This window comes from Lupinus angustifolius, chromosome LG20 (assembly GCF_001865875.1).
Source record: "Lupinus angustifolius cultivar Tanjil chromosome LG20, LupAngTanjil_v1.0, whole genome shotgun sequence".
NCBI lineage: Eukaryota > Viridiplantae > Streptophyta > Magnoliopsida > Fabales > Fabaceae > Lupinus > Lupinus angustifolius.
This window is the reverse complement of record NC_032028.1, coordinates 21641811-21655235: the sequence shown is the minus strand read 5'-3', so window position 1 is coordinate 21655235 and position 13425 is coordinate 21641811. Positions and strand designations below refer to the sequence as shown.

Below are 13425 nucleotides of genomic sequence, written 5' to 3'. Positions count from 1 at the left end.
AACTCTACTTTAGGTGTAATTATACATTGGCTGCATTTGACATCATTTTATTGTAAAGCAAACTTATAGTACACCTAAATTTATTTATGGCCTCTATTCCTAGTTTATGAAGCACAAGTACATACGTTGTCCTACAAAATATATCATTTCATATGTTACGAGTTATGATTAATCATAAAAATATTTAATTGAATTTTTTTTAACTTAAATATAATTTTTTCCAATCAATCACAGCAAGTAGTATATAAAGTGACACATTTTCGTGGGACAACATATGCGCTCCCACGATTAAGTGGGATCTTGCCGAATCGCACATTTCCCACATTTGTAAGCTAAGTAGCAGAATCCGGAGTAGGAATAGGAGTAGGAGTAGGAACAGAAGCAGGAGCGACACCACCGGTGGTTGGCCTAATAAGGGGAAAACAAGAATTTCATTAGCCTTTTGAAAATGAAGAAAATATATATCACAATTCACAAGTAGCAAGGAATTGTATAAACTTACAGTCCTACAAAAACTTTGAATGAATCATAGATTAGCCACTGAGATCCAGTGAGTGTTCCAATCATAAGAATACGAAGCGGGAGGCCGCGCGTAAAGAGACCCCATAATCCGAGGTTCTTTACAGCCTGAGTTCGACAATAGGCCACATCAAAGAAAACTTGTTAAATACAGTTCAACAATAATATCGAACGATATTATAATGGTCTATCATAAATCAGTAATGCAGTTACACAGACAAAATACTGAACACGACATTTACGAAATATCGAATTTGTTACTTACATCACCAACTGTTGCCCCTTTTGAATTGTTGAGGAAAGAAACAAGGTTATCAGCAGGATGAGACACAAGTGCACATAATATACCAGCTATGTATCCACCACCAAAACTAACTCCAAGTTGAAGAGTTTTGCTACATTCATCTTTAGGTGTAGGAATGGCATGCTTATATATCATCTCAACAATGGTCTCATAAGAAGCAAACTTCATCATTGTATCTGCAAAAAAAGCGATCTTCTAAATTCTAATTTTTTAAGGGTCTATTTACGAGTCGAGTTTCGGTATAATGACAAGTTGACAAGCTTTAGAAATGTTCAACAGAATCAATAAAATAGTTAGAGTTAGTGATAAACTAGCTCAATGAGCATAGAAAAACAACATGGTAATGTGAAACTTGATGAAAAAAGAAGCATCACAATCTATAATGCATAAGCTGCAAAAGCCAATTCAGCAAGAAAGTACTTCAAACATTGAACCAACTTACATGGAACTTGTCTTCCCCACAAAGGCACAATTCCCCTGTACAATCTGAAATCATAGATCATTTTCATTAACTATATTTTCTCAATCAATCACAAATAGACGACACACAGAGTGATACAGTTTTCAAGACAAAAGATGTGCTCCCTTGTTGGGAGAACATTCATACACCCCGACAAAAATGATTAATTCTTTTACGAACTAATACATAATAAGGGTATAAAAGATTTTTGTTTGACCATAACAAACACATGCACATTAACCAAAACATTAGAAGATGTACAAAATGAAAAACATACCCTAAAAGTCCTTCAGATTTAACAATTTTTGGAAAGCCATCAGAGAGTCCTCTAGCAAAACCAGGTTGAGTTTGAACTCTAACTTTGATAGCCTCTAATGGACAAAGTGCAACATCTGCAATAAACTCAGAAGATGCTGAACCAGCAAGGTAGATGAAGGTCTTATACTTTGTTGCATATTCAGGACCAGCAATATCAGAATAATATTTCTTAAAATACTCATATAGTCCATATTTAAATGCACCTTGTGCACTATAACCAATAAATGTTGGTGCCCAACCCCTATAAAAACCCCTTAGACCCTGTTCCTTAAACACTATTCCAAATCCAGAGGATGTGCTCTTGTATTTTGCTGGATCAATCTGAAATTAGGAGTTAAGTAAATTTCAAAATTTTGATCATAAACAGAGCAAAATCTATGTTTTGACATGAATATATTAATGTCCTAAACTTGTAAAGGTACATAAACATTACATGATTCAATTTTCACATTCCAAAGCTTCAACAATTGAATTCAATTTTCACACTCAAAATCTTGATGTTATGCATTACTATGGGAAATGTTACTTTAATTGCAGTGTGACAATAATATTCTTATTTTGCAAGTCTATATAAAGATATTGTGAACAGTGGTGCATTTTCCTCCAATTACCATAAACACAGCATAATAACAACTATAATCTTTTTTTTATTTCGCACAAGTATCCTCGCACCGAAGGCAATAAGTCGATAACATCACAAGTACGTGGGGCTAACTCTCTGAACGTATATTTCTTATCCACGTGATTCAAACCCGATATCTTATTTAAGGAAAATCAAGCATGTATCACTTAAACCAATATCACTTAATAACCGCACCAATAATTTAAATTTTTTGTGGAAAAGTACACCAACATGGTTAGAAATATAATCACAATGACAACTCTAAAACCTTAATTTTTGGGTGGATTTAAAATTGGGGCACCTATAATTAAAAACATTAGGATAGGTATAAAAATCCAGGACAATATTATAATTTTAGTCCAAACCATACTTAATAAATTGATATGTGTGAGAATTTGAGATCATAATAACATAGAGGAAAAATGAAAACAAAATGTTAACAATGAGTGTAATATCTTATACACAATTAATATATTATTTATTTGTATTATTTTTTTTTAAATCATAATATACATTTTTTTTGTCTTATAATAATAACAAAATAAAATAAAACGGTCAAAAGATATTAATGAATTTTAAATAAGGGTCAGAAACGTCGGCGATGACTCTGAAGAAATTTAAAAGTCTTGACCTAATACTCAGCATCAAATACCAAAAGAAAACGACAATTTAAAATGAATATGCGTGTAATATATAAATTGATGAATGAACCTATACTTAAAATATAAAAATCTCTTACCTTCAATAAATTATTTTCTCTAATCTAAAATACAACAAAACATTTACGAGAATGATATATCCTCTTAGCTACTAAAAGATTACATATATCGCAAAAAGATATTTTATTTATTAATGGTTAGTTTATAAGTAATATATATAACTTTCTTATAGATAAAATGATTAGTAAGAGAATTTAATAGGAGAATATAACATTGCTATTATGGTTCAAATATTCATAATACTTAAAAAAGATCCTCCAATTGAATATAGAGTAAGTAAAATGTAACATAGAGTGAATGAATTAACCAAACCTGCATATTACATTTGATAACATCAAGAGGAGTAACTGCTGTATGAGTAAGGCCACAACTTAGAGTTCCACCAACTGCACAAGCACCATAGAAAGCCGATGAATACATCTCGATTTTCCGAGATGGTTCATTCGGAGAAGCAACCATGAACCCAGAAGGAGATTCTGCTATAGAAATTGTGGAGGAATTTATCATCTTCGGTAATGAAGAAGGAGAATAGAGGAAGCTTGGAATCATCGAGTTACGGCGATTCGAAGTTTCGGAGATTGCAGCCATTGAAGAATATATAGGGAAACTTGTTTTTGTTAGAGAGATGTTAAGAAATTTGTAAGGAAAGTGAAATGGTTCTTCTCTTTCCAAGTTCTTTGGAGCTAACACTATTCTTGTGCATGAATAAAATGTTGTTCATTGGAACAATTATGGTTCTATTTATATGTGTGTTTTAAATTTAATTTCCATCTCCTACAAGAGGTCCACTATATATGTCGATATGTTAAGATTTTGGAAATCAACAAAATTATATGGTGATTGTAATTGTGAGAGTATCAATTACAAATTCACATAATAATTACATGAAATATCAAAGTTTTCGAAGTTTTCAAAACCACTACTGAAACTATATTAAAAGTAAGGTTCTATTAGATAGGACAAAGATCATATGTCCCATAATTTTTCTGTCTCTATGTCTCGGATCAACCAAACATCACAAAATAATATTAAAATATTAATTTCTGGTTTTATAATTTTCCTTTTTAATTGAACGGAGTTTTGTGATTGGCTAGGTACATCAATTGGGACATGTGATCTTCATCCCTACTAGATACCTATATGTCAAGGTTTTGGGAGTCACCAAAAGCATATCATAATTATAATTGTAACTACATCGACTACAAATTCCTATAATTACCCGAAAAAGGTTTTGGAAGTTTCTAAAAACCTTAGATATACTATTCCAATTTAAAAAAGAAGTGTTCAAAAATGATGGCTGAATATGCCACGCTTGTAGGACACTGAATATGACATTGCTTTGTGTAAATTATTTAAAATTGAGGAAACAAAATATGGTATGGTTTCTTGTTCAAAACACGCCTAATTTTTCAAGAATATTTTTTATACTCTAAATTGTAAATATTATTACTAATTTCGAAAATAAATACCCAATTAGCAAGAAAATAAAATTGTGAGATATTCTATTTGCTAATAAAAAAAGTTGTATAACTTAAGAGCATTCACAATAATATATTCCATTTTTGTTCTTAAATGGATATCATTGATTATTTTATTATTGCTACTTAATATTAATAATGGTGATTCTCCAACTTTTCATAAGCTAATAATGTTTGGTTTCTCTTCTCCTTGAAATAAAAATTTAGGTAAAACAACTTTCACATAAAAGTTATTTTTCCATAAAGAAAAGTCAAAAGTATTAGCTTCTAAAAAAAGTGGTGGTGAGAAGCTTTTCGTTTTGGTTCACCATTCAATAAACTGAAGTTGGTCAATCAATTTTGGCGTAAGACAATATGTCATAAGCGTGTCCTAATTAAGCTTACTTTATAATTTTAAAAGTTTTATTTTTTTGAGAAAAAATATATACCGAATTTGTAATAATATTTTATTAATATTTAATTATTATTAACTTTTATGTAAATATAATATATTTATATTGATAATAGAAATAACTTAATAAATAACATTTTTTAACTTAATGTTTTAATGTAATCTTGTTATTTTATTATCTGTTTTTTTTTTGTTTCCAACATGTATCTTCACACTAGAAGCAATCTTGTCCGAGCTAACTATCTTAATGAATATTTTTTCTATCTATAAGACTTAAACCCAAGACCTTACTTAGGGGGAATCAAACATATAACACCTGAATCAACACTCTTTTGTTTTTATTATCTATTTGAATTGATAGAGACATTGTTCACATTAACAAATTAAAATTAAAAAATGAGAGGTTCACCAAAAATAAGTTAAAAAAAGTCAAGTGGGTGGTGGCTTTTGATTTGTGACCCATTAAATTCAGCTGGTGATCATATATGTCGATTGTGAAAGATCTATCTTCAACGCCACCTCCCCTTTATGAATTCCATCACTTTTTCTTCTATTAGTTGTTAATAATTATATTAAACTCAGACCGGTCAATGATTTGGTCAGAATAATAAGTTATTGAATCAATAATCTAACCAATTTGTTAATAGTTAGATTGGGTAATTCGATTTACATTACAATTACATGTGAAGAGGCCAATGATAATGTATGAACAAAATCTATTTATTTGTCACTATTTTTAGATTAAGAATACATGACATCTTAACCAATATCCTTGAACAGTTAGTTAAGAAACCTGAGATAGAAACTTTATAGTAAAAAATTAAACCATGATTTTCAATGTCAAAATTATATTTTTTAAATTTCTTAAACTGCTTCAAAAATTATATATTTCCTTAAACAATATACTTAAGATTTGATTAACAAGACTAATAAAATATATATTGCACAGAATTAAATTGCATGCAGATTGTATAGAAAACAAGTTGAGTAATAATGGTACAATAACAAAGAATTGATACAACAACCCAACTACTGTATCATTCCTCTTTTGGAATTGACCAGTGCTGAAATAAATAAATATTACAATAAAAGGTACCAATTCAAGTGAATGGTAAATATCAGCAACAAAAATAAACTTATGAAATCAAAACCAATACTAAAAATTTAAATAGCTGAGAAAAGCTTCTCTTACTAAAGAAGCCTAAGGTGTGCTGTATCATTCACCCTTTTTATCTGCCAACCAGTTCTCAAAGAATGCTGCAACACAGTAACTGAAGAATCATCTATGCAGAACTTGTGTGACATCAATGGGCTACATCCAAGAAGGCCAGTCAGGAGACACTTAATCGGCACGGAATGAGTAAATAGTCCTATACATGAAACTGATGGTGAATAGTTGTTGAAACTAGAATTATGTAGGGTGTGGTTGCCATTGTTAGAAGAATTTTCCTCTTCAACCATGTCTCCGGTGGATGTCACGGATTGTAGCCTGCTCTTACCAGATCTTTTCCTCGAAAAGACCGGCCGATGCCTGTTCAGGGAATCCCATTGGGTTGGATGGAGAGAAGGTCCATCTTGGTCATGAGTTGAATTTGTCAGAGCATGGGAATTGTGTTGGGAAAATGGCTGGGTGTCATTTTGATGTGATGATAGATCTGATCGAAATTTTTCAGGTAACCCCAGGACAGTCGTATTTAAGAAGTGAATCATCCGGAATTCTACTTGTCTAAGTGATTCTCCAGAAGGTGCAGTAAAATCCGGCTGGAACCTGTCCATGATGCCCAGAATTTCAGGTGTATATGTTTCTGACCGATGGCAGCCCTCCCAATTCCCTTGACTCATCTCTGAAAGAGCATCTGAGGATTGAATTTGTTCCTCTGAAAAGTTGACTTCCTGTTAATTGAAACTTCAAGTAGTGAGATTTCAAGCACTAGATTGTGTATATCTTATCGGCAATGATGCAACCATCAGAAGCAAAATTCTGAGAATAGATGATGTTAAATGTACAATTATATCATACTTTACAATTGAAACACACTTCTAACATTATCTATACCACATGCATCCCATCGCACATAACCGTTTAATGTGTCTTTCAACTGGCATGTCTCACTCTTAATATAAAGTAGGACATGCTACTATGCCAAATTCCATTCTTAGCATCTACAGTTGCAATTTGTCCATGCCTTTCAGCCATTCTATACCCTCAGCCACATTTCCATGTACAAGAGTATCGGTGTATAAAAAATAGTAGCCCATTGTACGAGGCTCCCACCTAAGGGGTCTCGGGAGGGTAGACGTATGTAGTCTAACCCTTACAAATGAAGAGGGTGCTTCCAAGATATGAACTCATGAACTCTAGGTGACAAGGCGAGTAACCTTATCATTGCGCCGACGGTCGCCCTCTAAGATTATAAGAGTATAGCATAAAAAAAATTGTATTAACCATTTGAGTTCATATAATTTCTACCTTTTCAATCCTGCTTTGATTATATGAAGAATAAGTTTATGCTATTACCTCAAAGAAGGCAGCAATCTTTACAAGGCAACAGTAACAGTCAGCTGCAGCATCTTTTAGCATTTTTTATATTACCTTCCCCAAATTCACAGATGCATTATTTTGTCTCAAATTTATCTACCTTGAAGGCTTGTATTGATTTTAGAAAAATAGCATCACAGTGTTAGCAAATTGCAATCGTGGTCTTCATAAATAGAAAAACTCATTATCATCCTCCAAAGATATATGTGAAATCACATTGGTCCTCCATTCATTAGCGACGCCACATTGGTTCCTCAATGATAACTAATGCCATCCATTTCATCCATCAAGGACAAGTTTTATGGAAAAATGTGACATTGAACGATCAATTCAATGATATAATGGAGAACCAATTTAATATATTTATATATACAGGAATATTGTGACATCATGTATATCTTCGGAGTACGAAAATGGACATTTTCCTTTTTTATATGAACTTGAAGGTTGGTTTTTTAATCTCAATATAAAATTAGAAATAAATATATTAATTACATAAGCATTATCTTCAGCTAATTTTCGCTTTAGGCATTCCAAGTTCAGCATCATTATTAGAACAGCAAAATTATTGACACATCCACACCCAACATATGGAAGACAAGACATGCTTCCCTACTCTCTTCCATGATCTCATCTCAGATTTATCTCATCACGCTATTCACTAGTTCTAAATTGAAAATAAAATTAGATCAACACATCATGTCAACAAAAAAGAAGAAGGAAAATATTTAAATCATGGAGAATGGCAAACGCTTTTTTATCATTTGCTGTTCTGTTCACTGAGCTTATGATAAAAAATCAAACCCGAATAATATAATGAAAAGAGGTTAGTGTTAAATTTCATGTTACACATGAAATAATTAGTAGGCAATATCAGAATGATATTAAAATATTAGAGGTGAAAGCCAACAAGCTGAAGTTAAAGGATCATCTCAAAAGACCAGTTATCATATAGTTTTCAAGGTAAGTTGTGGTCAAGAATGGACAATCATTTGCTAGTTGCTATCCAAAACTATGACCAGTCAAAGGATCAATCTTTATTAGATCAATTACTTCCCTTCTCAACTACACTCATTCCGTATTTGTATATCCAATGTCATTTCCTCGTCTTCAACTTCCAAAACTTATATTAGCCATTCATATGTATGAACATATGACGGTATAATGTCTTATCTTAAATCGTATCTATAAACAAACCATTTACCTCAAAATCACACTTAATAGTTTTGTCTATAGTTTTTCTCGGTTTGTCCCTCTCTAGCAAATGTACAAATGATGTTATAATGTCTTGTCTTAAATCATACCTATAAACCAATCATTCATCTCGAAACATACTTAATAGTTTTGCCTATAGTTTTTCTCTATCTGTCCCTCTAGCAAATGTACTACCATCTATCTGATCTACTCACCTTATCGGGCCACACAACTCCACTTCAACAATCAACTCGGAGGCCTCTATTCACTGAATTCAAAGCATCTATCTAACAAACAACAATTGATTACATTCAAATTGCGAAAAACTACCTTACAAACTGCGACAGCAGTTGACCTCGCTCGATCCAACGACGACGAATACACAGCACTAAACCGAACCCCCTGAGACTTCAAAAACACAGCCAAAGCCCTAGCCTGCCGTTTCCCATTCACAGTCAGCGCCGCAGCCGGACACTGTCCTCCAACCAAATCCGGCGCCAAATTCAACTCACACTCTCCATGACTGATCAAGAAAACCTCAATAACCTCATCCTCCACCACCATTCCTCCACTACTCATCGAGAAACTCCGCGAAAACCCCAACGGCGGCGGAGACAGCGGCGCCAGGACATTGTAAGGATCCCACACCTTGATCGACGGCCCGAGCAGGCGCGGCGTTCCGAGAGAAGAGAGTTGCGGCGAGAGCGGCGACGCCGATGAGTGACATGGCAGAATCTCAGGTTCTTGTTCTAGAACCTTCTTTAACGTGTTATTGTTTCCATTTTGGGAATTAACTAAATTACCGTTAATGTTTCTTCTTTCAATTTCTTCTTCTTCTTCTTCTTCGCTTTCTTCTATAACTTGCACTGAATGGTTAACTCCCATTTTTTTATATATGATGATTTATTGAAACGACGTCGTTGGTGGAGTTAAGATGAAATGAGGATTTGAGAGTGATGAGATCTGAAGTTAGTGAAACATTTGGAATGGTTTTTGGTTTTGAATTTTCATTTTAATCAGAATTTTTTGATCTATTAATCAGCTTAAGATGAATCTGTATATATTGGTGTGAACGAAGATGAAGATGAGAGGAATGGAAAAAAAGTGATTATTTTGGGAAAAGTCCAAAAACAGTAACTAAGTAACTTTTCATGATGGCTACTTATTATTATTATTATTATCATCTTCCTATTATCAAAAAAAAACTTATTATTATTGTCAATATATTCTCCATTTATAGATAAGAAATTAATTCTTTTTGAAATATGTGATTGTTTTTTTTAATAAATTCTACGCTTACAAATTAAATTTTTGATATTTTGAGTTATTTGATATATAGTAAATTCTTAAATCACTAAACTAAAATGTTGTTATATAAAATGAAATTTAATAAAATGGAATAGATTACATTTCTCTACCACATTTTTAATTTTGGAAACTAAATTTCATATAGTGGTAAATTTAGGGGTGTTTTTGGAATTTCCGTCTACAATATTGAAGAAGAAGATGATTATGGTTACAATAGTGAATGTAATCTATTATCTATATCATTAAATTATAGTGTAGATAAGCATATGTTTTATATTGGTTGCTCTCACCACATGACGTCAAATAGAGAATGGTAAGTACATATTGGGCAAATAATTTTAGTTTCGTGTATCTCGAATTTAATAAAGCATGTGTAGTTATCGATAGGAGAGAAATCAGAATTGGGATGTATGATAGTGTATTGAAGATGTTATATATTGTTAGGCATATACCATACTTGGAAAAAAATTGATTTATATGATGACATTGTAGGCTAAAGGGTTCAACTATAGAGCTTATGGGAAAAATGATATTTTTGAGTATGCAAATGTGCCCTGACTGTGATGAAGGATAAGATGACTAGTGTGAATACTTACAAACTCTTACGAAGAACTGATGTATGTGGAGTTGCTGGAGTGATTGAATATATTTCAATAGATTCATACATGATGCTACAAAATTATGACACATGTGTGTGTGTCATATTAGTGTGTGTGACATGATATAACTATGCAAGAGAGGATTGTTAAGTGAAGTCAGTAGATGTAAGCTAGATATTTGCAAGTATTGTATGCTTGGAAACAGACATGAGTTAGTTTCAAGGTTAGCAAACACATAACTCGAGTCATTATAGAATATATTTACATTAATGTGCTGTGATCCACTTAGAAACCATTCCTAAGAGATTCTCAGTATTTTATTACCTTCGTTAATGACTTTTTCGCAAGGTGTCATGGTTTTTTATATCTCACATCGATAGGGGTTTTCCACGTTAAATCTTGTGTGTTATTTTCTTGCTCATTTACTTGCTTCTTTGTAGTTCTCAATTGACTCGATCTTATACTTCCTCGGATATTAGTTTGTCTCCAGTACCAAAATAATAAAGATATTATGTCATATACTATTTGGACTTATCTTCACAATATATCATATTTTGTTTAACTTAATTACATTTACCACGTTTTTGTTTTAAAAATTACACTTATTTTTCCTATCGAAGTAGTCGATTTAATGTATTTATATAAATTAGGAGTTTATACATTTGTAAAAAAAATATGGTTGTTTGTGTAATTCACTTAAACTCAACTAATGAAAACATAATTTATTATTAAAAAGTTAATAGTTATGGATTGTCAATGATATATGAATAGTTTTAAAAAAATATTACATTGTAATATATATATATATATATATATAAAAGAGATTCGTTTATATTAAAGTTAAGTTATATTAATTCTCGTTGTTCATTTTCTTAGAACCAACGGACCAAATGGTGACTACAATAAATAATGAGAGAAAAAGAGAAATCTTAAATAACTTTTAATTTTATTCATTTGATCCAATGGATCTAAGCAAATGAACATCTGAGATTAAATGTAACTAGTGTAACTTAACTTTAGTGTAAACAGATCTCTCCTAATATATATATATAAAACTCTTAAAAATGTTTGGCAAGTATATTCTCACTTAATGCATCTTAGTAAGGGATCACATTTGTTCTATCATAACGGATGGAACATGCAGTGATACAATTTATAAGATAATAGATGTGCACCTCTTAGTAAAGATTCTAATAAACTTTTTGGTTATTCGGCCCAAAGTAATGGATAAAATATCAACATGACCATGTTTTAGTGTTATAAGAGTCCACTAAATTTTTAGGATGATCAAAAAGTTAAAAATTTGATTCATGGAAACGACTTGTTGGAAGGACTACTCAGATATCCAAAAAAAATTAGTTTCTCACCTAAATGTGAAAGAATACTCTTTTTAATATCAAAAAAATTAATGGATAAAATGAAAACCACCTTCTATATCAATAAGGATTTTTAAATGAGGGAATTCTACCTGAAAACTTTAAAACAAAAGAATGGTTGGTTTTTTATTTTGAGAATTGTGCTAAAGTACTTCCAATGTCACACGGTTTCAATAATTCATAAGTACATAGATACCATGAATACCAATTTCCTAAAAAATACAAATTTGTTTGGTACAAATTTAAAGTATTGCTCAAACATAACAAACATTACTTTAAATAATAGTTATCGGTATAAACTAAAGTGTCCCAAAAATAATCTTAAAATCTAAAATTTATTTGATCCACATTTAAGATATTTGGAATCATGTTATGTTTTACAATTTTTTAAGATAAAATTGAAAGCAAAATTTTTGGGAGATTAATATGAGTCTTCAGAGTATGACCATTAAATATAAATAAGCTACTTCAAGATAACAAAAAAAGTACTTACCAAATTAAAAGAAGGGTTAAAGAGTTGAAGAGGCTAGAAATTAACCCTAGAGGAAGGAGGACCATATATGCTGCTTCAAAGATAAGAAAGGACCACCACACTCTTGTTAGTAGAAGAAAAGCAATTACTAGAAACGAGCTGAACCAAATTGAATTAGAATTCAGTTTGGTAAAGATTTGTTCAGCTTGAAATTTGACTCGAGTTTAATACGAGTTATTTTTTTAGCTCGAGTTTAACTCGGTTGAAGTTCACGAACTGTTTGGCTCAGCTCAAATTGATTCATTTGCACAACTCGAATAATTAATTCATTTTTAAAATATTGCAAAAGGTTATATATAAATACAATCTTATTTATATACGTAATAACAATAAACATAAAAAATAATATATGAGTTATAATAACAATGATATATATATATACATATATATATATATATATATATATATCCAACTCGTGAATTTAACGAGTCGAACAACATTATGCTAAGTTTAACTTGTTTATTTAATGGGTTCGATTTCCAATTCAAGTTTTGCTCATTTGGTTAAGGAAAAGTTTGTCGAACTAAATAATGAGTCAAGTTTCGAACAAATGTCGAATTAGTTCGATTCATTGCTAGCCCTAACCTCACCTACGGATAAAGAACCTTACCCAGGAACACCATCATATCAAAACTCAAGCCTAATCGCGAGCCACTATCATGCCAAGACTCCATCCTAACCATAATAAGTTTTAATTATGCCATATGCCAATTATTAGGATAGTTAGTTAGAAAGCAATTAGTTAGTTAGTCTATATAAGGAAACTCAAATCCTCTTTGTAAATTCATTTTTCATCTTTTTTATTCATTCTTTTGTTGGAGTTTTTTAGTATTGAGATCAGTTCACCAATTTTTTAATTGAATCGGCCGATAAAATATATTTTCATAACATTGCATAAACGTGTAAAACTTAAATTCTAGAACCATGCAACAAATAAACAATTCAAATTCCTAATTTAATAAATTAGGGTTCAGATAAAATTAGAGAAATACTTTTATGAAGAATTATAAAATTTAGAATTATGTTCTAGTACCACATGTAAAACAAAAATATTTAAAGAGAAACC

At 31.3% G+C, this 13425-nt stretch overlaps 2 protein-coding genes across 3 annotated transcripts; both read right to left on the bottom strand.

The window, feature by feature from the left end:
- On the bottom strand, nucleotides 321-3685 carry LOC109335087 (mitochondrial phosphate carrier protein 3, mitochondrial-like). Of its 2 annotated transcripts, XM_019571151.1 has the most exons (7): nucleotides 3599-3685; nucleotides 3255-3540; nucleotides 1561-1922; nucleotides 1266-1309; nucleotides 785-999; nucleotides 503-627; nucleotides 321-408 (listed from the first exon to the last, which is right to left on the bottom strand). In XM_019571151.1, exons 1-7 carry the CDS (start codon nucleotides 3661-3663, stop codon nucleotides 333-335), a joined length of 1173 nt encoding a protein of 390 aa, XP_019426696.1. In that variant the 5' UTR covers nucleotides 3664-3685; the 3' UTR covers nucleotides 321-332. The 2 variants fall into 2 exon arrangements, with proteins under 2 accessions (XP_019426696.1, XP_019426698.1); XM_019571153.1 differs by having other exon boundaries at nucleotides 3255-3684.
- On the bottom strand, nucleotides 5782-9642 carry LOC109335728. Its single transcript, XM_019571887.1, has 2 exons — nucleotides 8875-9642; nucleotides 5782-6704 (listed from the first exon to the last, which is right to left on the bottom strand). The coding sequence occupies exons 1-2, from the start codon at nucleotides 9427-9429 to the stop codon at nucleotides 6003-6005; spliced, it is 1257 nt and encodes a 418-aa protein (XP_019427432.1). The 5' UTR covers nucleotides 9430-9642; the 3' UTR covers nucleotides 5782-6002.